Genomic DNA, 26,994 nt, shown 5'->3' with positions numbered 1-26,994 from the left:
TTGTTTGCTTTGGCCCAGTTCTCTAATCTGTTAAGGTCATTTTGAAGTGTGATCCTGTCCTCTGGGGTATTAGCCACCCCTCCCAATTTGGTGTCATCTGCAAATATATAATTTGGCGTTCCTTTATGCAAACCATTGATAAGTCCTCCATGAATGCGCCTAACCCTCTTTTAAAGCTGCCTAGCCATCACTGTCTCATGTGGGAGGGAGTTCCACAGTTTTAACTGTGCACCGCATGAAGAAACAGAGGCACTGAGGGGCGATTGCAGGGGGATGTGGTGAAGGTGCTGCCTTGGATAGTGGCAGTTGGTCTCCAGGGTCAGAGGTAGAGAGAGGAGAGTAGTTCTCGTTGCCTGCTGCTACCTTGGAGGTCTGGGGTGTTGGCTGGGTTAAGCCTTCTCAACTTTCCTTAGGCTCATGACAGATGCAGACCAGGAAGTGGCCTCATCCCAGATCAGACTCTTGATTCAGCAAGCCCAGGACTCTCTGCTTTGACTGGCAGGTGGCCCATCTGTCATGCATGCTTTAGATGAGATTCCTACATTGCAGGGGGGTGGACTAGATGACCGTTGTGGTCCCTCTCAACTCTACGATTCTATGATTCAGGGCCCTAGCATGGCGGCGGGGCACCTGGTTTGCATGCAGAAAAATCCCCAGTTCAGTGGCATCTCCAGATGAGGCTGCCTGCAAAAAAAAATGGACAGTGGCTGCCAGTCAGTGTAGACACTATTGAGCTAGATGGACAAAGACTCAGAGCATCAGAGGCAGTCTCCGCCACCCCATGCTCCTAGGTGTCAAGAGTAGGAAAGCTCGTTCCCCGTTATCTGCCCCAGGATCCCCTTAGCTAGAGGTGACAAGGCTCTGGGATATGATATATCATGAGTTGAGAAAAATGCTGAGATATAATTTTGTTAAAAAAAAAACCTGAAGCCTTTTTACTAGGTATTATAGGTACAGACATTAAAAAACAGGACGTTAAACTTTTCCAATACGCAGTGGCTGCAGCTAGGATTTTGCTAGCACAAAGGTGGAAACAGTGAGAAATACCGACAAAAGAGGACTGGACAGTGAAATTAATGGAATATGCAGAACTGGATAAAATGACAAGAAGAATCTGGGAACAGCGGGACCAGAAATTCATCAAAGACTGGTTAAAGTTTACGAACTATTTGAAAGACAATTTGCAGTTGAATACGCTAATAGGACTGCAAGAAGCTTTGTAGTTAATATGTAGAAATATTATTGTAAGTATGGTAGTTAGAGTATGCATGAGATTTATGATAATGTAAGCAATGGTAGATTTAAGAAGTATAATATTAAGATATAATTCTGAAAGCCATGTGGAAGGTCTGAGGGAAGTCACGGCTATGTTAGCCAAAACTGGAGATTGATTGTGAATGTATATTTTATTTTTTGTAGTAATTTAGTATAAAATAATAAAAATTATTTATTAAAAAAGAGGTGACAAGGCTGAAAGGAGGGGGGGGTTTTCTGCATGCCAAGCAGCTACCCCTCTCTCATTTCCCCTCGACTTCGTGGTGGTGGGGGGACGACGACGCAAATCCACTCTCGGATGCTTCACCCCGACTGGAGTCAACCCAAGAGGAGCCCAGCCGGACGGCAGGATGCGCCAAGGAATCCGCCTCGACCTCCCAACAGGACGCTGCACTGCACAGAAGGGAAGGGAAGCGTGGCCTAGTGCACAGAAGGGAAGGGAAGCGTGGCCGGGAGAGCAGGGTTCGAATCCACCGCTCCAATGGGTGACCTTGGGGGGCCAGTTACTGCACCTTCGCCTCCCTCCCCTACCTAGCAGGGTTGCTGTAGGGTTTAAACGAGGAGGGGGAGAACCAGGCACGTCACTTTGAGAGAGAGAAAGGTGGGCTAGATGCAAGAAATGAATGAATAAGCGAGCGAGCGATGCGCTTGCGGAGTTGAGAATCTACTTTATATACTACCACAAATTGAGAAAGAAACAAAAAGCCCTGGACGTTGGGTGCCAGGCTTGGGGTCCCCCCCCCGTTCTGCCCTGCTTCCCCCCCACCCCCGCGGCTGCTGCGGTTCATCCTACAACCTTCGGCAGGTCTACTCGGAAGTAAGCCACTTCCTGTTGAACCACCCCAGGAGCTCCTTCCCGCGAGCCGACAGAAGCAAGCGTCTCGCCACATTGTGAATATGTAAATCATATAATAATGACAATTGCTCTCCCCTTTTGACCATACAGAGATTACCATTCAGGGGAGGGGACAGTAAAAAAAAAACACAAGTTTTTAAATCGCTTATATATATATTTTTGTGCCCAGCCAGGTACGCGTGAACCATATTAGCCTGAGAATCGGTTTTCACCGCCCAACACAGGCGCTTTTCGTTGCGCGCGCCCAGCTACACTTTCACGCGCCCCCCCTCCACCGGTTTCTTCGCAACTTGGGCAAGTTTTGCACTGCCTGGGGTTGGGGTACCTTCCAGCTCTATCTAGGGTGCAAAGTCCTTCCTTAGTCAACGCTGAGAAAAGAAACGGGGCGCGGGAGAGAGGAGAACGAGGGCAGGATGTTGTTGTTTTTGTTGAAATTTCAAGGACAGGTTTCAACACAGGCTGTGCGCTCAGCCCTGCAAGGCAGGCCAGTATTCTTTCCCTTCCACCAGCGAAGGAGAAGGAGACAGCGAAGGTGGTATGTGGGTTTTTATTTTTATCATTTCCCCTTTGGGCCAGAGGAGGTTGGGGCGGAGCCAGCAGCCGTCGGAGGCAGAGATGTTTCTGGATCCCAGTTGCTGCCTCCCTGCAAACCCCAGGAGGGGAGAGCGTTGCTCTTGGGCTCGGGTCCCGCTCGCTGGCCTCCCTTAACGGGCATCTGGCTGAGCACCGCGAGAGCAGGGTGCTGGAATCGGTGCACCATAGACACAGGACCCCTTCGGACCTCCCCATAAAATATTTGAGGGGGCCGCCGCTCCCACCCCAAGTTGACGGGCATCGCCATGCAAACCTGGTGCGTGCACACTGCGTCTTGTGACTCCATCCCCCCCCCAAGTTCCTGACCATGGTCCTGATCCTGCAGAGCTCTTATTGCATTCTTACAGCGGTGCTCCTGTCTGCAATTTCCCCTTTTGGGGTATGTATGACCTCCGGGCTGCTTGGCCCCCATGCGAACAGGACGCTGGAAAGGTGGGCCTGATCCAGCGGGCTCTCCTGGTTGGTGCCCTTAACGTTTTTAAACACGGGAAACGCGGCAGCTTGCGCGGCGAAACTTCTCTGGCAGGGGAGGCGAATGGACTCATCCTGCAGCCTCTTCTGCTACACTGAGGATGCCACCCGAAAGGGTTAACGGTTGGCTGAGCGACGGAAGGAGGGAGGGAGGGGTGGGCGGGGCGGCGGGCAGCCCCCCTCCCTGGCAGCCCCTCCCTCCCCCCAATCGACTCCCGGCGAGATTGTCATGCAAAGGACCCGCCGCCTCGTCCCTTGTTTCTCCGCGCGCCGCCGCCAACTATATCACCCGTCCGCCCCGTCGGTGCGCCTCCAGAGCGCGACGAGGCACCTGCAGCCGCCGCTGCAGCCGCCGCCGCCCAAGCCGAGGGGCCCCCTCTTTCTCCCTCTCCCTCTCTCTTTCTCTCACCCCGGGCCTGCCGGCCACCCTGCAGATCTCCAGATCCCGGGCCCGGCTCCCCATGTACAAGATGGATTACTCCTACCTGAACTCGTACGACTCTTGCATGGCGGCCATGGAGGCGTCGGCGTACGCGGACTTCAACTCCTGCAGCCAAGCCAACACCTTCCAGTACAACCCCATCCGAAGCAGCTTCGCCGCCAGCCCGGCTTGCCCGCCGCTCAGCACGGCCAACTGCACCCTGGGCGCCCTCCGAGACCACCAGCCCTCGCCCTACGCCACAGGTAAGGGCGCCGACGACGGCCGGTTGGGATGGATGACCCCCCCGGGTCCCACTCCCGGCCGGCTCCAGGGCTCTAGGAGACGAGGGCTCCGCTGCCGAGGCGCGCAGGAGGAGGGCACCCCTAGCCTGAGAGGGGTATCGGGCTGGTTTGCCCCGCGGGCCGGAGGCGCGGCTTCGGACGGCCCGCCCGCCCGCCTGGAAGCCACTCCCGAGTGGGGTCCGCTGGTTCCAGGGGCCAGGAGCGAGGGACTCCTTCGGAATATTGGGGAGGCAGAGACACCCCCCCCAAAAAAAGAAGCCCAGAGCCAACCTCTCTCTCTCTCTCTCTCTCTCTCTCTCTCTCTCTCTCTCTCTCTCTCTCTCTCTCTCTCTCTCTCTCTCTGGTTCCAATTTTTGTCTTGCAACCCGGCCGACCCTCGCCGCTTTATTTCCTTTCCCCCCTTCGCAGAGGGTGGGGAGGGGGAGCTCGCAACCCACCAGGTATAAACCAATTTTGCAAAATGCAGTTATAAAGATATAACATTTGTGCCTAATCGAGTTACAGGGCTCCGTCGCCCCTCTGTTCACAGCCAAAACAAATTAATGCGTAATCGGGTTAGAGCAAATGGAAGGATTAGATCAAGGAATCTAATTCGATATTTTGCAGAAATTGCTCCCAGAAAAATATATACACTATTTTTTTTTTATGGAATTTATTAATCTTGGAGGAAGGAAGCGTCCGTCGCTGGCGGTATTTTAGGCTGGCGGGGAGAGGTTTATCTAGTTTACCAAGAAGGGCGCGATCCGGTTCGGGCTGAAAGCTTCGAGGACCTGGTTTCTTGGCCAAACTGCGGGAGGCAGTGAAGGATAGGCGTGCCTGGCGTGCTCTGGTCCATGGGGTCACGAAGAGTCGGACACGACTGAACGACTGAACAACAACATCGTCTAAGCAGGATAGCAACCTAAGGGCAAGTTAAAAAAAAAAAGGAGGAAATCTATGTTATACCTTGCAGCGATCCTATTGCAATAATTTCCAAAGCAAAATTTGTAATTTATCTAAAACTGTGCTGGAAATTGACGGGAGAAAGGATTTGCGTTTACGAAGTATCTGGAAGAGAAATCCCCAAATGTGGAATTTGATGGATTAATTTGTGTTGGGGGGGGGGGGGGGAGATAAAACGACGACGGCGAAGCATCTGAGATGGTACCCTAGGAGACGAACAGGTTCCCTTTGCCACAGGTAATCTGTTTTGCCTTTAAGATACCCCAGAAGACCTTTTCTTGGTTTTTCTCTAAAACCCAGGCGCTTTTAAGGCAATTCTTTCCCCACCTCTTGAAAAGAAATTCTGGGTTTTGCGTGACTTATCCTCGCCTACGCTTTGGAACGCGCATGGTACGCCTGAATTGGTCTCCGCGGTGTAAGAAGGACGCGCTTCCTCCTGTGTAAAATTTAGGCAAGCGAGGCAAGACGCCACCACCCAGCAGTCCAAGGGCCCTTCAGGAGAGGCAGACGGGGTGTTAATTTCACTCACACACATACACACACGGAGAGACAGTGTTGCATAGCGGTTAGAGTGGGGGGACCAGGGTTCAAATCTCCGCTCGGTCGCTGGGTGGCCTTGGGGAGCAGTCACTCTATCTCAGCCTAGTCTACCCCATAGGGTTGAGGTGGGAATTAAATGAGGAGGGGACTGAATCCCCACCCCCCACCCCCAGTTCTTTGGAGGAAAAGGTAAGCTAGGAATGCAGTGAATAAAACGATCAACGATAAATATATTGTTACAGAGAGCCAGTGTGGTGTAGTGGTTAAGAGCGGTAGACTCGTTATCTGGTGAACGGGGTTCGTGTCTCCGCTCCTCCACATGCAGCTGCTGGGTGACCTTGGGCTAGACACACTTCTCTGAAGTCTCTCAGCCCCATTCACCTCACAGAGGAAGGGAAAGGAGAATGTGAGCCGCTTTGAGACTCCTTCGGGTAGTGATAAAGCGGGATATCAAATCCAAACTCTTCTTCTACAAGCCAACCCAATCTCTTCTGGGCAACGCACAGGATTCCAGGGACTCTTGAAAACATGGATCCCTTCCGCTCTCCTCTCATTTTCCTCTGCAATAGTTGCCAAGGATGAATATCACGGTATCTGAAGACGTGTGCACGCGCACGAAAGCCTATACCAGAACAAACTTAGTTGGTCTCTAAGGTGCAACTGGACAGTTTTTTTTTATTTTTTATTTATTCTGCCACGGACGAAGCGTTCTGTGTGACTCTCCAAACCTTGCCTACGCCTCATGCCTCTCGCAAGGAGCACGTTTGAGACCAACCCGGACTGAGCCCACTTGGGAGATATTGCGGTGTGAAATAAAGGAAATTAAACACAGGACGTCCGCGACTATTTAAACTCAAAATCTCCATCTCTTTCCCACGCGTGTCCCCACGCCCCCCCCCACCTGTGCTTTTTGAGGGAGACGGGAAATGCAGCTGGGGGCGATTATCTTCCCATAACACTGTGCTTGAAAAAAAAACTCCGGCGCATCTCACCATACTGGGGTCGCTTTTAAAAAGCCATTCCGGTTTGGGAGAATTTGGGCAGGATATAATAATCTGATATCAGCCGTGTAAGAGAAGTAAGTTTCCCCCCCCCCCCTAAGTAAATGGGCGTAGGGGTTTGGCCTTAATGTCTCATTGAATACGATGGAGGGGTGAAGTATATTTAAAACCCTGCAATTGAGTTTAATGGACTTGGAAACGAGCCTTGGTGTGCCGCCTTAAAGCGACTTTGCGCGATATTGGAATTATTTCATTCCCCCTTCGTTTCTGGCGCGAGCAAAACACAATCCAGATTTTGCTTCTGGAGTTACTCGTTGCAAGGATAGTCAGTCGGTTTGCAAGGACCGAATGGAGGTTTCGTCAACCTTTCAGCCATTCCAACCCACTCGTTCGCTCGACGGTAAAGATAGGAAACGAATCCGCATTTAGCAACAAGTAGGAAATTAATCCGGATTTAGGAACAAATAGGAAACGAATCCTGGTTTAGCAACAAACAACAAAACATTGAGGTCTCTTGTTTTGAAGGAACAAGAGACTCCGAAATAAGGGAGGCGGCCCACTCTCCTCAAAGCGAGACCCTTGCGGTCCGTAAGCATCCTACCTGAGATTTAAATCGTATGCATTTTTACAAGGGAAATACGCCTGAAAATGAATCTGGTTTATAATGATGCGGTCAGAATGAATTCCTAGTCGATTTCAAGGCAGCTGTGTAGATGACCAAACGGTGCTTGAAATCGACCTGGGGGTGAAAAAAGAGTTTCGGTTGGCGAACCCCGAAAAGGTACCCAACAATTTGGGGACAGAGGAATCACTTTCGTTGCTTCAGTTTGAAACAGAAGGACTGGGCGACCGTGGGCCGCTCAGATTTAATTCGCATCGTTGCCCAAGTCGGATTATTGCAAATGTCGAAGTAAAGATGTAAAGCGGACGAGTGTTCAAGAATTCAAGAACGAAAGCAAGGGGCGGACGCGCCAGGCTTGCAACTCTCCAGGCGACATCTGGGAAATTCATTTATTAAGTCCCCGGGCTATCAGTAAATGTGTGATCCAACGCGGCTGCCTGGTGTTCCACCAGTTATCACCATTTTATTTATTATTTATTGCATTCATTCATTCATTTATTGACTTTATAGCCCGCATTTCCCCACCAAGGATAATAATATTTTTTAATATTTATACCTCGCCTATCTCTCCTCCTTAATTAATCCTCACAACGACCCTGCGAGGTAGGTTAGGCGGAGAGAGGAAATGACTGGCCGCCCGGTCACTCGCACCCAGTGAGTTTCATGGCCGATAAGGGGATCGGGACCCTGGAGTCCCGGATCCTAGTCAGAGGCTCTAACCACTAGGCAGCACATTTCCCCCGTATAAACAAAAAAATCCCATCCAGGGGAAATTACATCCGCAGCCGGGCCTCAAGAGCAAGGAGGCGGCAGCGTCTTCATTTCTCCTGGACGCCTTATGCAGGAGTTCCTTCCCCCAGCGCTAGCCTACTCAGAAGTAAACCTAAACGGAGACTTACTCCCCGGGAAAAGCGCGCGTAGGATTGCGTCCAAGCACGGCGCTTGAACCCGGAATCCAGCTGCTCAAACGGAATGACGACAAAAAAACAAAAACGAAAAAAACGGCACCCAGGAAACAGAAACATTTAGGAGGCCAACGATATTTTAAATTTAATTTTAAAATTTAATTACAGCACTTTATTTATTATTTATTATTTTAATGCTTTATTTGTTCATTGTTAAAACTCTGCCTACTGCGCAGAATGCAACGGGCGGCGGCCGCTCCCTACTCGGAAGTAAGAAGCGCCGCTTATTCCCCACAAAAAAATGGCAAATCGGGTTTCAGCCCGAAAGAGGGTCCCGTTTGGGGAATGTTCCCTCCAACTCTGCAGCAGGATCCCACCCCTCATTTAATTCCCGGCCCGGGCAGAGTTAAATAAACAGAGATAACCACCCCTACAGCTCTGGTGCCATCGTGTATATATATATATATATTTATATGTATTTTTATAATATATTTTTATATGTATATATATTTTTAACAGTCTAAGGACCATCCTATTCTCTTGCATGAGAGCTCATCGATCTGCATAAAGTCCGTCTGAGTTAATCCGGACTAAATTAATCCGGATTGAGTTAATCCGGACTACGCTCTGGTCAATGGGGTCACGAAGAGTCGGACACGACTGAACAACAACAACAGACAACCCTCCTACCCAAATCACGAGTGCTACTCGCCTTTTAAACGACGGGAGTGGGGGCGGGGCAGCAGAAAAGGACTCCTGGTTTTGCCTTTTCTTAAGGCACCCGGATTCCCTAGCCCTGCTGAGCTCCTGAACGAATATGGATCGCCTGGCCTTAGATGGGAAACAAAAGCCAGTCAGGTCGAAAAGCAACCAGAATAAAGTTGGTTTAATTTGTCTTTCGTCAGGCATAGGATTGTAGAGTTGGGTGGGAAACCCCCCCCCCCAGGGTCATCTAGTCCAACCCCCTATGTTGCAGGAATTTCAGCTTGTCAATATCCTTCTTAAAATTGTGGTGCCCAGAACTGGACACAGGATTCCAGGTGTGGTCTAACCAAGACAGAATAGATAGAGCGGGACTATGACTTCCCTGTATGTGGGACAAGAAGCTACAGTTAGAACTGGATATGGAATAACTGATTGGTTCAAAATTGGGAAAGGAGTAGGACAAGGCTGTATATTGTCTCCCTACTTATTTAACTTATATGCAGAATTCATCATGCGAAAGGCTGGGCTGGATGAATCCCAAACCGGAATTAAGATTGCCGGAAAAAATATCAACAACCTCAGATACGCTGATGATACAACCTTGATGGCAGAAAGTGAGGAGGAATTGAAGAACCTTTTAATGAGGGTGAAAGAGGAAAGCGCAAAATATGGTCTGAAGCTCAACATCAAAAAAACTAAGATCATGGCCACTGGTCCCATCACCTCCTGGCAAATAGAAGGGGAAGAAATGGAGGCAGTGAGAGATTTCACTTTCTTGGGTTCCATGATCACTGCAGATGGTGACAGCAGTCACGAAATTAGAAGACGCCTGCTTCTTGGGAGAAAAGCAATGACAAACCTAGACAGCATCTTAAAAAGCAAAGACATCACCTTGCCAACAAAGGTCCGTATAGTTAAAGCTATGGTTTTCCCAGTAGTAATGTACGGAAGTGAGAGCTGGACCATCAAGAAGGCTGATCGCCGAAGAATTGATGCTTTTGAATTATGGTGCTGGAGGAGACTCTTGAGAGTCCCATGGACTGCAAGAAGATCAAACCTATCCATTCTCAAGGAAATCGGCCCTGAGTGCTCACTAGAAGGACAGATCCTGAAGTTGAGGCTCCAGTACTTTGGCCACCTCATGAGAAGAGAAGACTCCCTGGAAAAGACCCTGATGTTGGGAAAGATGGAGGGCACAAGGAGAAGGGGACGACAGAGGATGAGACAGTGGTTGGACAGTGTTCTCGAAGCTAGTAACATGAGTTTGGCCAAACTGCGGGAGGCAGTGAAGGATAGGCGTGCCTGGCGTGCTCTGGTCCATGGGGTCACGAAGAGTCGGACACGACTGAACGACTGAACAACAATGACTTCCCTTGATGTGGACACTGGACTTCTGTAGATGCAGCCTAGAAAGTCCCTGACAGATGGTTCCCCCAACCTCTGCTTAAAAACCTCCAAGGAAGGAGAGTCTACAACAGGCTTCCTCAACCTCGGCCCTCCAGATGTTTTGAGACTACAATTCCCAGCATCCCTGACCACTGGTCCTGCTAGCTAGGGATCATGGGAGTTGTAGGCCAAAAACATCTGGAAGGCCGAGGTTGAGGAAGCCCGATCTACAAACTACCAAGGGAGACCGCTCCATGGTCAATCAACTCTTACTATCAGAAACTTTCCTCTGGTGTTTAATCGGAATTAAATTTCTTGTGACTTGAAGCCATTGGTTCCACTCCTACCCTCCAGAGCAGGAGAAAACAAGCTTGTTCCCTCTTCCATGATGTGACAGCAGGCCTTCAGGTATTTGAAGGTGACTGTCGTATCTCCTCTCAGTCTCCTCTTTCCCAGGCTATACATACCCAGCTCCTTCAACCGTTCCTCATCAGGCTTGGTTTCCAGACCCTGGATCATCTTGGCCGCCCTCCTTTGCTCACATTTCAGCTTGTCGATATCCTTCTTAAAATTGTGGTGCCCAGAACTGGACACAGGATTCCAGGTGTGGTCCGACCAAGACAGAATAGATAGTGTGTGACTACGACTTCCCTTGATGTGTGGACACTGGACTTCTGTAGATGCAGCCTAGAATAGCGTCAGCCTTTTTTGCTGCTGCATCACACTTTTGATTCATGATTTGTGGTCCACCAAGATCCCTAGATCCTTGTCCTGCTAGTAAGACAGGTGCCGCCACCCCCCCCAATCTTATATTTGTGCATCTGCTTCTCACTGCCTAAGTGCAGGAATGAAATCCACTCTGTTAGTTTGGGCTTCAATCTGTTAAGGTCATTTTGAGTTCCGATTCCGCGACATTAGATGCCCCCCCCCAAGTTTGGTGTCACCTGCAAATTGGATGAGCATCTCCTCAATTCCTTCAGCCGAGTCATTTAGAGAGGTGCGTGTTTTGCTCTCCAGAAAGCCCCCCCCCGGGCCCAAAGACCTCCGAAAGTGCCCCCGACTGAACCCCGAGTTAAGAAGCGGGGAACAAATCGCGACTCCCGACCTCGCTGGGATCGTTTTTGACATCCCCTCCTCAGCAAAGCCAAAGGGACGACAGGGGTATTGGGCCCTGATCCCAGCAGCGTGGATCCTTTCCCTCCGAGTCAACGTGAGCAGCGCGCGCAAAGGGATCCCGGCGGAAGCGCATCGCCGATCCAGCAGCTCCGCCTGAAACCGAGGGAGCCCGTCCACTTCCAAGTCAGAGCGCGGCGGGTTGGAAGGGCTTTACTCCCGAGTAAGCGCGGGTAGCGCATCAGCAAACTGGAGCCAGTTGAGGCGGAGTAAAGACAGTTGGGTTGGAACTGAAAACTCGCCGCTCTCGCGGCGGGGCGCGTTCAAGGAATCCCGATTTAACGGCTGCAAGAAATGGAGTTGTCACCGTGGATTGGAGAAATTTATGACCTGGAAAAATCGGATGGAGGAGGAAAGCTCTCTCCCCCCCCCCTTCTTATAACAGACGAAATCGCGGGCATTCGGTGAATGTCGCCGGAGGATTCAGGACGCGTAGCAGAAAGTCTTTCTTCAAGCAACACAGAGTTAAAATGTGGAACTCCCTGCCACTGGAGGCAACGGTGACTTTAAAAGAGGATCAGACAGATTCATGGAGGAGGGGGGGGGGCTATCGAAGGCTACTAACCAGGATGGCTCAGCTCCGCTTCCACAGTGGGAGGCAGACAGCGATGCTTCTGAATCCCAGTTGGTGGGAAATGCAGGACGGGTCAGAGGGGGGTCTCTTGCGCTCAAATCCTGCTTACAGGCTCCCCAATCATGTCAATGTGAGAATAGGATGCTGGTCTAGATGGGCCGTTGGCCTTGATCCAGCGGGCTCTTATCATGTTCTCATCGTCATCATAATCCGTGTAAACCGGAGTCACTCCGGATTCGGGCTAGCTAGCGCGAGATCGCGTCACCCAGACGCCGGGCTGCCGGCCTCCGCCCATGCAGCGGTGGGGTCTCCTTCTCCCGACCACCCGCTGATCCAGCGCTATTTGCTGCCGCTTGAGCTTCAGAATCGCAAAGCAGCTGCCGCAGGAGCTGGGGGGCTGACACCTCGGGGCTCAGGAGACCCCCAGCTATTTGGCTTTCCCCAACAACTTCTCGATTTTTGGTACTCTCCAGGGAGGCCTGGAAGTGGAAGGAGGTGGCGTTCTCCTTTTAGGTTTGCAGGTTTCCCCCACGCCCTTTACCTGACCTGGGGAAGTCGAAGCTGCCTTATTCAGTACTGAGCCAGCCCATTGATTCACCTACTTCTATATTGCCTGCACTGGTTGGCAGCATCTTTCCTGGGTGTCAGGCAGGAGATTCTACCCCACACCCCCAAACCTGGGATTAAACCTGGGTGGCGCTGTGGGTTAAACCACAGAGTCTAGGGCTTGCTGATCAGAAGGTCGGCGGTTCGAATCCCTGCCACAGGGTGAGCTCCCGTTGCTTGGTCCCAGCTCCTGCCTACCTAGCAGTTCGAAAGCACATCAAAAGTGCAAGTAGATAAATAGGGACCGCTCCAGCGGGAAGGTAAGCGGCGTTTCCGTGCGCTGCTCTGGTTCGCCAGAAGCGGCTTTGTCATGCTGGCCACATGACCCGGAAGCTGTCTGTGGACAAACGCCGGCTCCCTTGGCCTATAGAGCGAGATGAGCGCCGCAACCCCAGAGTCGGACACGACTGGACCTGATGGTCAGGGGTCCCTTTACCTTTACCTTCTGCAGCAGGCCATGAGCCACGTTACACACCCCCAGCACACCTGTTGCATTTGTGAGCATATGCTTGGCCTGCAGAAGGACTCAGGTTTAATGCCTGGCCTCTAGAGGAGGTGTTGAGGTGAGCTGAGCAGAGCTGGATAATTCCTATTTCAGGTGTGTCCTTAAAAGCCAATCTTTCTTTCCATGTTGTTGTTGTTCAGTCGTTCAGTCGTGTCCGACTCTTCGTGACCCCATGGACCAGACAACGCCAGGCACGCCTATCCCCCACTGCCTCCCGCAGTTTGGCCAGACTCATGTCAGTCGCTTCAAGAACACTGTCCAACCATCTCATCCTCTGCCGTCCCCTTCTCCTTGTGCCCTCCATCTTTCCCAGCATCAGGGTCTTTTCTAGGGAGTCTTCTCTTCTCATGAGGTGGCCAAAGTACTGGAGCCTCAAATTCAGGATCTGTCCTTCCAGTGAGCACTCAGGCCTGATTTCTTTAAGGATGGATAAGTTTGATCTTTTTGCAGTCCATGGGACTCTCAAGAGTCTCCTCCAGCACCATAGTTCTTTCCATAGTTTAAGAAATTTACAGCATGCCTGTCTATGACAGCATATCTACTTGAGTGCGGCTGACAAACTCCCAGCAATTTAATTATAAAATAGCCAGGAGAGGAGACAAGAACAACATGATTTCTCGGTTATATTTATGTGTGTCATTGATGACCAGCTGTAAACAGCATTGGGGGCTATCTGAAGATGTCTGTCCAGCACCTGCAGGTGTCGTCCGAGGATAAGTTTCAAGACTCATTTTGCCAAGGAATTCTGTGTAGCTCTAAAAGATTGCATGCATCTATAAGAACAACAGCTATTGGTGCGGTTTTCCATTTCTTCCACAGCTCTCTTAAAGTACAATGAATTTTGAGGGGTGCGGCTGTCTTGGGTGCTGGCAGAATTGCCACATGTTTTTAAAATGCTGGTAGAATTTAGAAAACCTATGCATACTTCTTCATTTAACTCCCCCACTCTTCAGAGAAGTTGGTGGTTATATTATGAAGCAGTTATATTATTAAATGATTATATTATCTTAGCGGTTGTGTTATGAAGTTGCTCCCCTAGTGATGGTCGGTGACACACATTTGCATCTTCGCTTTAATTATGTAAGCATCAGCTTGGGTACCAGTTTAGCAGTTTAGCATCTCAGCTTTTAAAATTTCTTTCTTCTATTGATATGGGGGGGGGGAAGGGACCCCTCCCCAGACACATGTTGTGCTCTGGTCAGTTTGCAGGATCCTATTCTGAACTCTAAGCCACTTGGCTGGTATGATCATAGAATCATAGAATCCTAGAGTTGGAAGAGACCCCAAGGGCCATCCAGTCCAACCCCCTGCCAAGCAGGAAACACCATCAAAGCATTCCTGACAGATGGCTGTCAAGCCTCCGCTTAAAGACCTCCAAAGAAGGAGACTCCACCACACTCCTTGGCAGCAAATTCTACTGTTCAACAGCTCTTACTGCCAGGAAGTTCTTCCTAATGTTTAGGTGGAATCTTCTTTCTTGTAGTTTGAATCCATTGCTCCGTGTCCGCTTCTCTGGAGCAGCAGAAAACAACCTTTCACCCTCCTCTTTATGACATCCTTTTATATCTTTGAACATGGCTATCAGATCACCCCTTAACCTTCTCTTCTCCAGGCTAAACATACCCAGCTCCCTAAGCCGTTCCTCCTAAGGCATCGTTTCCAGGCCTTTGACCATTTTGGTTGCCCTCTTCTGGACACGGTCCAGCTTGTCAGTATCCTTCTTGAACTGTGGTGCCCAGAACTGGACACAGTATTCCAGGTGAGGTCTGACCAGAGCGGAATACAGTGGTACTATTACTTCTCTTGATCTAGATGCTATACTCCTATTGATGCAGCCCAGAATTGCATTGGCTTTTTTAGCTGCTGCATCCCACTGTTGACTCATGTCAAGTTTGTGGTCTACCAAGACTCCTAGATCCTTTTCACATGTACTGCTCTCAAGCCAGGTGTCACCCAGGTGATGGCTAATAGTGTGCATGCACACGAAAGCTCATACCAAGAACAAACTTAGTTGGTCTCTAAGGTGCTACTGGTAGGAATTTTTTTCATTTTTCATTTTGTTTTGACTATGGCAGGTCCAACACGGCTACCTACCTGTAACTGGAGCTTTAAAGCAATCACGTTTTCCCAGCTGACAATTTCAGGGTTGCTAGGAACAGTATCCTTCGGCCATCAATGAGAGACGGATGCACCTTGCCAGGGGAGACATTCCACAAATGGGGAGCCACCACCGCAAAGGCCCTGTCACACCACCCACAAGGCCTCACCTGCCAATGATAATAAGACTAATAATAATTTATTATTTATACCCCGCCCACCTGGCTGAGTTTCCCCAGCCACTCTGGGCGGCTTCCAACAAAATATTAAAAACACAATGAAACAGAGGACCCAAGATCATTGTTATTGAGAAGGAGGTATTTTACATAGGTATTTGGGTCCCAAGTCATTTAGAGTTTTGTATGCTATTCCTAACGCTGTGAATCTCCCTGGGAGCTCACTGTTTGCAGTGTACAAAGTGCTTTACACAGAGAGATTGTTAGAAGAACCCTGTAAGGTAGGATCATAGAATTATCTCCATTTTGTAGATTTGGGGCGGTGGAACGTGAGGTTGAGAGGCAATGTGTTGCTGAAGGTCACACTTCTTATTTTACAGTTGAAGCCAAAGGGGATGCAGAGGGGAACCTCAGTTACCTTCCAAGCTAGCCTTCCACAGCACTGGGACTACAACTCCCATAATCCCCAGCCACGACTGTGCCAACTGGGGCTGATGGGAATGACAGTCCAGAACATCTTGTTGGGCACCCTGTTGGGGAAGGCTGATCCAAACCCGCAATACTGGAAACGGACAAGGGGTGAGCTCAGCAGCACAGAATCCTAGACTTGCAGAGTCGTAAGGGACCCCCAAGGGTCCTCTAGTCCAACCCCCTGCAATGCAGGAATGCTGCGGGCCGCTGGGCCATGCCACGTGACCCCGTCTTCCTCCTCCTAAGCCGGGGTCTCTTTCTCTCTCTCCTCTCTCCTCAACCAGTTCCCTACAAGTTCTTCTCGGACCCTTCCACCATCAACGAGAAGCGGAAGCAGCGCAGGATTCGCACCACGTTCACCAGCTCGCAGCTGAAGGAGCTGGAGAGAGTCTTTGCGGAGACGCACTACCCTGACATCTACACCAGGGAAGAGCTGGCCCTCAAAATAGACCTCACAGAAGCCAGGGTGCAGGTGAGAGGCTTTTTCCTGTCAGCTGCGATGCTGATCCATTTTTTTTAAGGGGGGGGGTGGGGAATAAATCATTTTCCTAGAGATTGGGGGGACGGGACACAGTGGCCGATCCACTGGGAGCCCCAATTGCTCTGAGCAATTAATTCATTGCATTTAAATTAAATAACCTTAGAACTGTAGAATTAGAAGGGACCCTGGGGATCATCTAGTCCAACCCCCTCCACTGGAAGAACCTTTTGCCCAATATGGGGCTTGAACCCACAACCCTGAGATTAGGAGCCTTGTGCTCTACCGACTGAGCTATCCCCGGTCTTCTTTATTGTGTTTATATCCCAACTTTCCTCCAAAGCGCTCAAGGGTGAGGGCATAATCCTCCTCCCCCCTGTTTTATCTTCACAACAACCCTGTGAGGTAGGGTTAGGCTGAGAGGCAGGAACCAGCATTAGGTCACCGCATGAGTTTCATGGCCCAGTGGGGAATTGAACCCTGGGTTAAACCACAGAGACTAGGGCTTGCTGATCAGAAGGTCGGCGGTTCGAATCCCCGTGACGGGGTGAGCTCCCGTTGCTCGGTCCCTGCTCCTTCCCGCCTAGGAGTTTGAAAGCACGTCAAAGTGCAAGTAGATAAATAGGTACCACTCCAGCGGGAAGGTAAACAGCATTTCCGTGCGCTGCTCTGGTTCGCCAGAAGCGGCTTAATCATGCTGGCCACATGACCTGGAAGCTGTACGCCGGCTCCCTCGGCCAATAAAGCGAGATGAGCGCCGCAACCCCATAGTCGTCTGCGACTGGACCTAATGGTCAGGGGTCCCTTTACCTTTACCTTTACCTCCCAGGTCCTAACCACTATCAGGGCCGGATTTAGGTTTGATGAGGCCCGAAGCTACTGCAGGTAATGGGGCCCTTTATATGTCCAGCTGTCCTTTGTCAACAACAAATGGTCACTGTTTTTTTGTGTTGAATATATGCTATATGGTAATTTATGGACCTAATGGGTATCTCAAGCAATTTGCCTGTGTTTCCATGCAACCGGTCCATGCAGAATGTAGGCACCCTATATATAGAAAGGAGCAAACCAGTGATATTTGTGGGAGCAGGCTAGCAGGCAGGGCCCATGACTTATATCACAGGAGCCTACACAACACACGAACACTGTTACTGTATGTAGGTTTTATTTTATTTTTTTATCTTATAATTTTCCTGCTTGGCAGGGGGTTGGACTGGATGGCCCTTGTGGTCTCTTCCAACTCTTCTATGATTCTAGGTGTTTTTTTTCCCCTTTAATTTTTTGAGGGGCCCTCTTGGGGCCCTAAGCTATAGCTTGCTTAGCTTATACATAAATCCGGCACCGACCACTATGTCACGCTGCCTCTCATTTCCCTGTGGGTCACTGCAGAGAAAGCCTAACTTGCTCAATATTGTCTACCCCCTGTGGTTCCCAAACCTTTTTGAACCCCTGCCCCCTTGGTTCCATGATCTCGTCCCCAGTGCCCACTATTTTACCCTATATTTTTAAAAAAAGCATAACTCAGAATAGCCGTTTCCACTAAGGAAAGAAAGAGCACACTAAAATTCGAAACAGCAACAATTAATGGCACATTTATTTGAAATCCAGTTTGTGAAAGTTGGATAGTCATTCACACACACACACCCACACACTTTGGGGACCACTCGGAGGTTTTCCCAGCCCTTCTGATCCCGCAGGTGATCCGACTTGGTGCCTTCTGCATGCAAAGCTGCAGCCCTGCTCCTAAAAATAAATTTAGGTATTCTAGTCCTCATGGTTCTGGGGGTGGGGGAGAGAGAGAGAGAGATAGAGAGAGAGAGAGAGAGAGAGAGACAGACAGACAGACAGACAGACAGACAGACAGACAGACAGACAGACGACAGACAGAGAGAGCTGAATTAAACAGGAAGCTGCCTTATACTGAGTCAGACCATTGGTCCATCTAGCTTAGTATTGCCCACACTGACTGGCAGCAGCTCTGCCGTGAGGTTCGTCTGGCGCTTTCATTAGGCAGGCACCTTTGGGCGCCAGGAGAAAACGTTCCCCTTCCACCGATTAACGTCTTGTATTCCTTTTTAAACGTGTTTGTGGGAGAGCCTGGGGAGATGGCGTGGATAATGGTTTTAGTTTCTGTTCTCGTCTCCATTATGTATTTTCGCAGAATCATAGAACCGTTGAATTGTAGAGTTGGAGGAGATCCTGAGGATCGTCTCTAGACCAACCCCTTGCAATGCAGGAATTTCATTTTAAAGAGCCTTCTTCTCACCAGGGTGGTCACTTATGTCCCCAAAAGTGGACGCAGATCTGTATTAAATGTGCCTGTGGCGATTTATATGCAATGATGCAAATTTTGGAACAATTATCAGAATTACTGATCAGGGGGGGGGGGAAATTAGTATTTTTATGATGTGAACCGCCCTGAGATCTGCAAATGAAGGGCAGAATAACAATTATTATTATTATTATTATTATTAATAATAATAATAATAATAATAATAATAATAATAATTTCAGGCAGGGAGTCTCTCCTAGCCCTAACAGGAGTTATCATTGGGGATCAAACCTGGGACGTTCTGCATGCCAAGCAGCCGCAGCCCTTTCTTCTTATACCAAGCCTTCCCATCTCTCCCCCCCACCCCAAATGCCTGCCTGTTGTTCACCTGTCCTCCCCTCCTCCTCCTCCTCCTCCTCCTCCTCCGATCCAGGTCTGGTTCCAGAACCGCCGTGCCAAATTCCGCAAGCAGGAGCGGGCGGCCAACGCCAAGGGCCAGAATGGCAGCAACGGCGGCCCCTCGGCCAGCAAGAAGCCGGACCCCCGCTCCTCTTCGGAGGACGACGAGTCCAAGGAGTCCAACTGCAGCCCCACCCCGGACAGCACCGCCTCCTTGCCCATAGCGGGCAGCCTGAACAGTCCTGGCGGCAGCCTTAGCCCCAGCCCGGGCACAGGGCAGCAAGCTCTGGGGCCCGGCCACACCACCCAAGCCCTCAAGGCGCCCCTGTGGGCCGGGGTCAGCACCAGCAACGGGCCCACCAACACGGCCGACCTCCTGAAGGCCTGGCAGCCGGCCGAAACCATGTCGGGCCCCTTCTCTGGGGTCCTCTCCTCCTTCCACCGGAAGCCGAACCCCCTCAAGGCCAACCTCTTCTAACCGCCTCGGACTGAGTTCCGCCAGCCTGCTCCGCTGGGTGCCCCACAGAATAGCTTCCCCTACACCCTCCTCTGCTCCTTCCTTAGCTGCTAGTTTTCATCTTGCGGGGCGGGGCCCGGCTCAACCTTAAGGGAACAACAGCCATCATCTCGCCGTGTCCAGGAAACCACGAATTCGTTTCACCGGGCTGGACGGTGTCCAGATCTCTGGCAGATTTCGCCAGTCTTTCCTGGCCTGCTCAAGGCATCGCCTATTCCCCAACTCTGCCTGGAAAAATGAAGTCTTGCTTGCATCAGGTATTGGGAACATCTCCAGATCTTGCTGTACTACAAATCCCATCGCCCCACGCTGGCTGCTGGGAGTTGCAGTCCAGCAAGCATCGATCGGAAGGGACACAGCTGCTCCCAGCCCTGGCCCTCCAACCTTGGCTGGTTTCTGCGCGAGAGATTTTGTCCTCGAGAGAGTAGAATTTGTTTCCTTTTCCTGATGTCAAGTGATTCTGACTCCTGACCCCCGGCAGTGACTTGCTGGCTTGCTTCGAAGGCTGCCCAGCTGTTTTCACGAAGGGTCTCGCCAGCCGGCACAGTCACTGATGACGATGTGGAATGTAAGATCAGAAGGGCATTGTTACAGCGGATTCCCCCGTGGGTGGCTTCACCGTCTGCGGAAAATCAAGTTTGGCCAAGTGGACATCAGTGAGCAAAGGAGAGAAGAAGCAGGAAGGAACCACCCCAGGTGTGTTAAGCAAGCCATTTCTGTTGTTTCCAGAAGGGATCAGATAAGCGGCGAGTGATGGGGGAGGCGAACTCTGCTTCCTTTTCATGAACTCGCCGGGAATTTTGGGCTGGAGTCGAGAGACTGAGTGGAGATGTGGGGACATGCGAGCAACACTGGGCCACCCCACACAAACTGGAGGCCTGATCTCCCCCCCCCCTGCCCTGCAGAACTTCCAGGCGTCTTTGTTTACCCCTTTCTGAGATTTCGGAGCTTCCTTTTGACTTACGGACACACGGCTGCGTTTGCAGCTCAGGTAGGACTCCCCGCAGCAGGAAGATGGAGATGGGATTTGTCAGTTGTTTGCATCCCCCGGTACTTTTCGGACCTGACCTTTCTCCCAAATGGGAGGCCGGTTTTTGCGGGCCATCCGGTCACCCCCCCCCCCAAACCTGCCTGCTGCCTCTGGAATAAGGGACGGCATTTTGGTTGAGCAGCCCAACCGGAGAGAGAAAGAGAAATTCGGGGGTATTTGGCAGACCAGGGTTGCAGGCTGGCCGTATGGTCTCCTTGATGGCCAAACTCCCCCCCCAAACCATTCCCTATTGCAAGTGGGGGACGGGACGGTGGACCTGACACTGTCCGGTGAAAAGGGGGCAAGCCTCTTTGGGGCAAAATGTATCCCTTTCCTGACACCGCTGCCTCTGCTTGCTTGCTATTGGTGAGAATTAGCGGATCTCCGTCCGATCCTGAGGGAAGACGGGCGAGCTATTCATGCTGGAATTTCCCCAGTCTTTCCACAAATCTTCAACCCACGCGAACCACGCTCAGAGGGGGCCTAGGCGAGAAGCAGCCCCCCCAGCACTCGTAGAACCGCTTTGCCCAGGGACGTTTGGGCCTGACAATTCGCCTTGCTTTAGCCATAAGGATCGAGGGAGGTCCGCACGAGACCTTGCCCAGGGCAGGTGGTGAGATGCCAGCCTCTGTTCCGTGTTGGCAAACCCACCCACAGAAAGTGTATTCCACGGACTATGTAGATAAGACTGTGCCTCTGGGCTTCTAAGAGACACCCCTCCATATGCACACAGCCTCTCAAGTAGCTTTCGACTGTCGAGAAGGTCTTTCGTCTGCCTCAACGTATGATCTCACCCTGCAGTCGCTGGCTGTGTGCAGACTGTCGTTTTCAAAACAAGCAAGATCAACACCGTTGTCCTTCCAACCCCCACTTAAGTGGCAGTGACCCAGTCCCGCCTGCTTCCCCACAAGTGGAATTGACTAGTCCGCAAGCAGCTTCCGGACTAGTCAGTTTCCCTCTGGAGAAAGGAATCTGGGGTGGCAGGAACTGGATTGATGAGAAGCAGATACAGCCCAGCAATGGTTTGGGTTATCCCCAGCCGCAATTGCAAAAGGGCTGTTTGAGCAGACGAGTGAAACAGCACTCAGGTGGTAAAGGTAAAGGTAAAGGGACCCCTGACCATCAGGTCCAGTCGTGGATGACTCTGGGGTTGCGGCGCTCATCTCGCTTTATATGCCAAGGGAGCCGGCGTTTGTCCGCAGACAGCTTCCGGGTCATGTGGCCAGCATGGCAAAGCCGCTTCTGGCGAACCAGAGCAGCGCACGGAAACGCCGTTTACCTTCCCGCCAGAGCGGTCCCTATTTATCTACTTGCACTTTGATGTGCTTTCGAACTGCTAGGTTGGCAGGAGCAGGGACCGAGGAACGGGAGCTCACCCCGTCATTGCGGGGATTCGAACCGCCGACCTTCTGATCAGCAAGCCCTAGACTCTGTGGTTTAACCCACAGCGCCACCTGGGTCCCTGCACTCGGGTGAAGTTGCCTTAAATCAATCTCCCCCAACCTGGTGCCACTTCCTGGAGTTTGGGACTACAACTCCCATCAGCCATGCTTGCTGGGACTGATGGGAACTGTAGTCCAAAACACACACACACACACACACACACACACACACACACACACACACACACTCCCGGTTGGGCGTAGCTGCCTTCTGTCGAGCCAGACCATGAATGCTTTGAGTCTAGTGTCACATGCCACTAAGATCGGTGGCATGGAGACACCTTTCCTGGTTCTGCCGCTTTTGAGAGAACCCGTTATCACTGGAGCAGGGGATGAGGAACATGTGGTCCTCTGGATGTGGGTGGGCTGGTGCTGCCAGGACTGGTTCACCATTAAGGAAACCGGGTGCCACCAGATGCTGAAAAGACTCTGGGCCCAGACATGGGGCGTATGAGCTCCACAGCATTGAGTGGGCCCCACCATCTCACAAACTCAGATTTAGGGGGTTTCCGCCCTTGCAGGCTCCGTAGCTTTTCCAGCTGCTAATGGCCCCATCTTGGGGTGGCCCAGTGCGCAGGTTGAAACGGAGGAGGCTCCGCGGCCACTGTGGCACAACCCACGTGAGGCCCAGTGAAAAGACGAGGCAAGTGTGCAAGAACGCGGCAGTGCTATGGCACAACTCCCATCCCAAGTCAGTGGGCCAGGAGAACTTCCTCGCGGTCCGTGCCAAGGATGCCACCACAACTCAGGAAGGTGGAAAGGTGGCGTTTGCTCAAGCCTCAAGGTGGGCTGGAGAAGAGTCCCTTTTATGTCACAGTATGTTCAAAAGTGAGCACTGTCACCTTCTAGTGAGCACTCAGGGCTGATTTCTTTGAGAATGGATAGGTTTGATCTTCTTGGAGTCCCATGGACTGCAAGAAGATCAAACCTATCCATCCTCAAAGAAATCAGCCCTGAGTGCTCACTAGAAGGACAGATCCTGAAGTTGAGGCTCCAGTACTTTGGCCACCTCATGAGAAGAGAAGACTCCCTGGAAAAGACCCTGATGTTGGGAAAGATGGAGGGCACAAGGAGAAGGGGACGACAGAGGACGAGATGGTTGGACAGTGTTCTCAAAGCTACTAACATGAGTTTGGCCAAACTGCGAGAGGCAGTGAAAGATAGGCGTGCCTGGCGTGCTCTGGTCCATGGGGTCACGAAGAGTCGGACACGACTGAACGACTGAACAACAACAATGTTCAAAAGAGGATTTTGTGTTTGTAGCCAAGCTGTTGGGGAAACAATGCATTTCAGTTTTTCATTGTTAGAGAGTGTATTTTCATGAAATGGTGGTTTCGCGACACATGTCTCAGAATCTCCAGGGTGCGCTTTGCAGCGAGGGGAGGAGTGCGCCAGGGAGTAGTTCTGTTGCACCCCTGCCCTGACCCACGCCCCTTCCCATCAACGGATATTTCGGCTTTATACCCTGCGGACCCTTTCAGCATTTGGGGACCTGCCACATCAAGTCAATTACTTCTTAATGCAGCGCATAGTTGAAATGTGGGACTCCTTCCCCCGGGGAGGCAGCGATGACCACCAACCTGGGTGGCTCTTATAAGAGGAAGAGACATATTCATGGAGGAGGAGACGGCCAGGGATGGCTACTTGCTCTGTCTCCGCAATCGGAGGCAGAAACGCCTCTGAACGTTGGTCGCTGGAAACCACAAGAGGAGCTCTTGTGCTCAGGTCCAGCTTGCCAGTTTCCCACAGGCAGCTGTGAGAACAGGATTCTGGAATAGATGGGCCATTGGCCTGATCCAGCAGGCTCTTTTTATCTCACTGGGGAGAAATTTAAGCAGGCAGACTTTGCAACAGGTGGGATTTAAGGTAACAAGACACAAAGCTTCGCTGCTGGTTTCATTGGGGCCGAACTGAATTGGCGTGTTGACAGGTGGGCTTGGGCTCCATTTTTTAGGTGTCTGGGCCTTCTTGGGGTCCCCCCTGAGGTCTGTTTCATTGTGGAACAGCAACAGTTGGAGGGGGGCAGCAGCATGGAACTGGGAAATCTGGGCTCACAGCCCCACCCAGGACTCCCGGGTGGTGTGTGGTTAAGAGCCATTTGTGGTGTAGTGGTTAAGAGTGGTAGACTTGTAATCTGGTGAACCAGGTTCGCGTCCCCTCTCCTCCACCTGCAGCTGCTGGGTGACCTTGGGCTAGTCACACTTCTCTGAAGTCTCTCAGCCCCACTCACCTCACAGAGTGTTGGTTGTGGGGCACGAAGGGAAAGGAGAGTGTTAGCCGCTTTGAGACTCCTTCGGGTAGTGATAAAGCGGGATATCAAATCCAAACTCTTCACGTGGCCTCAGTAACGGCAGGGCCGAGGGGAGCTGCGGCTCAGCTGGAGACGCAAAGGCGGTATTGTAGGAAATGATGCCATCTTAGGACTCCCTGAGCCATGGGGGGGGAAGGTTCAAAACAGCAGGTTCGGCTTGCGGTGCTCATCTGGGTCTTGGAGGGAGGGGCGACAGGTTCGTGCCGAAAAGGAGAGCGATATGGATAGCATCAGGATGACGATGTATGGAAACGTGGGGCTGTAGGAGGCCTGCAAGCGAGCAGAGAGAGGGTACCTTTTGGGCCAAGACCTTAGCATCCTAAGGGACCAAGGGGCACCCCAACTCCACGAAGGAGCAGCTTCCAAGCCCCCAGGGCTCAGCTCTGTGGGCGCTTGTAAGATGATGGTTCTCTAGGCTTTGTTTTGCTTGGTTTCTCCCTCTCCCCCCCCCCATTTATTATTTTTAAAAACCAACAACTGTTCTGTAATTTATTGAACTCATTTGCAAAATATGCTAATCTAAATAAACTTAATTTATTGAAGAACTCCCACGAGTGCGAGTGGTCCTTTTGAGAGAAGGAATTCGGCGGGGGGGGGGGTGTTTGGCGAGGCCGAAGGCAGCCTAAGCCCCAGCCCTGAGCAGGCAGGGCGGACTTCAAAACGCACTGGCCGGCAGGGAAGAAGCCACTGCACCCTCCCCCTGCCCATTCTCATAATCCAATAAAAATGGTGTATGCAAAATTGCAATGGTTTCTCCTTGAGTGCCTCCAGGCCAGTTAGGATTGGGTTCCTGGCGTGGTCTGAAGTCGCAGAGAGCCAGCACCAGGCCTGAGAATCAGAACGGCAGAGATAAATATGAGAAAATGCAGTACGATGGCATCTGACACGGGGGTTCGTTTCCAAGGCACAAATACAGGATGGGTGACACCTGGCTTGAGAGCAGTACATGTGAAAAAGGATCTAGGAGTCTTGGTAGACCGTAAACTTGACATGAGTCAACAGTGTGATGCAGCAGCTAAAAAAGCCAATGCAATTCTGGGCTGCATCAAGAGGAGTATAGCATCTAGATCAAGGGAAGTAATAGTACCACTGTACAGTATTCCGCTCTGGTCAGACCTCACCTGGAATACTGTGTCCAGTTCTGGGCACCACAGTTCAAGAAGGATACTGACAAGCTGGGACGTGTCCAGAGGAGGGCAACCAAAATGGTCCAAGGCCTGGAAACGATGCCTTATGAGGAACGGCTTAGGGAGCTGGGTATGTTTAGCCTGGAGAAGAGAAGGTTGAGGGGGGATATGATAGCCATGTTCAAATATATAAAAGGATGTCATATAGAGGAGGGTGAAAGGTTGTTTTCTGCTGCTCCAGAGAAGCGGACACGGGGCAATGGATTCAAACTACAAGAAAGAAGATTCCACCTAAACATTAGGAAGAACTTCCTGACAGTGAGAGCTGTTGGACAGTGGAATTTGCTGCCAAGGAGTGTGGTGGAGTCTCCTTCTTTGGAGGTTTTAAGCAGAGGCTTGACAGCCATCTGTCAGGAATGCTTTGATGGTGTTTCCTGCTTGGCAGGGGGTTGGACTGGATGGCCCTTGGGGTCTCTTCCAACTCTAGGATTCTATGAAAATGGCATACACTCAAACCTTTGAGCCTACCCCACAGCTAGCAAGGGGGTGAGGAGAGTGTTTTCCCAGGGTCTGCGTACTGATCGCGTCTTGCCCATCAAGCAAGGCAGAGAGTTTTTAAAAGCTCTTTCTACATTGGGGAACCCCAAGCAAACCCAAGGCAAAAAGAGTTTTTAAGTTCTCCGTCTTGCTTGGATTTAACTTGCTGGCCTCCAACTGCGTACGCCTGGAACTGTGCAACTTAAAACGCGCCCGAGAAGCGATTCATCCTGCCGATAAAAAAAACGAGAGGAGGAAAACAAGGAGGCAAGACACACTTCTTTAAGCAAACAAGCCCTTTTATTGCGTCGGGATGTAGGCGGTGGCAAACTAAGGACACGAAATGCAAATAACGGGGTTTGTTTTGGGGGGGACGAGGGCAAATCATCGCGATTCCTGGTTCAGCCCACGAAATAATAAGCGAATACAAAGTGTCCCAAACGACAATTTAAATTAAAACATTAAAACAACAAGTACGTCTATAAAATACGGCACGGTAGAATTTAGTAGGGTTAGAACTCACACCAAACGCTAATAATGGAAATAATGATCAACTTGAACCCACACCTTGGAGCAAATTTCGCAGGAGGAACAAAACACACACACACACAGAGAGAGGGAGATCCTTCATTTTAATTTCAGAGAGCTGCTCCTTTTACCGAGGTGTGAAAATGTCCCACACGGTTTCTCTGGCAAAGGGAGCTGGTTTCCTTGAAACCTCCTGCAGGTAGGAGCGCTCCCTCCCCCTCCCCAGCAATATTATAAAGTAAGGCACTAGGGTATATTAGAGCAATTACCCAAGGGGAAAAGTTGAGCAGAACCGAGACTGGAACCCAGAACTCGCTTCCTGACTTCTGCAAGTCTGTCTATCGTCAAGATCCAGGTCCCCGCCCTGGATCTTAGGAACGGTCTCCCTGCAGGCACCGAGGTTTGCATCCGTACGGGAGCAAGGCGTCCCGTGAGTCGCCTTTCCCCGGATCAAGGACAAAGAGCGAGCTAAACAAGGAAAATCCGTGGGAACAGCTGACTCGGGTAAAAGATGCCGGGATCGGGTGGCTCCCTGGGGGAAAGCGAGGAGGACAACAACATTTCGCTTGTACGCCCCAGGTCACGCGTGTGTCCTCGAGGCCTGCAAAGGGAGGACCCCGGGGGAGAATGGCGGCAGGGGGCTGCTGAGGTAGACTCCAGCACCAACCGGTTCACGCAGGGGCACAGCCAGGAACCCTCGCCTGTTGACCTGATCGAGACACAAACCGTAA

The 26,994-nt window shown here is 51.1% G+C and overlaps 1 protein-coding gene across 1 annotated transcript; it reads left to right on the top strand.

Annotated features, from left to right (window-relative positions):
- Positions 1 to 3,553: 3,553 nt before the first annotated feature.
- Positions 3,554 to 19,424, top strand: PHOX2A (paired like homeobox 2A). The gene is made up of 3 exons (XM_033145736.1): positions 3,554 to 3,880; positions 15,907 to 16,094; positions 18,806 to 19,424. The coding sequence occupies exons 1-3, from the start codon at positions 3,658 to 3,660 to the stop codon at positions 19,247 to 19,249; spliced, it is 855 nt and encodes a 284-aa protein (XP_033001627.1). The 5' UTR covers positions 3,554 to 3,657; the 3' UTR covers positions 19,250 to 19,424.
- The last annotated feature ends 7,570 nt before the right edge of the window (positions 19,425 to 26,994 follow it).

The sequence above is a fragment of the Lacerta agilis genome, chromosome 4 (assembly GCF_009819535.1).
Source record: "Lacerta agilis isolate rLacAgi1 chromosome 4, rLacAgi1.pri, whole genome shotgun sequence".
NCBI lineage: Eukaryota > Metazoa > Chordata > Lepidosauria > Squamata > Lacertidae > Lacerta > Lacerta agilis.
Note: the sequence above shows the minus strand (reverse complement) of the source record. Positions and strands in the feature narration are given on the sequence as shown.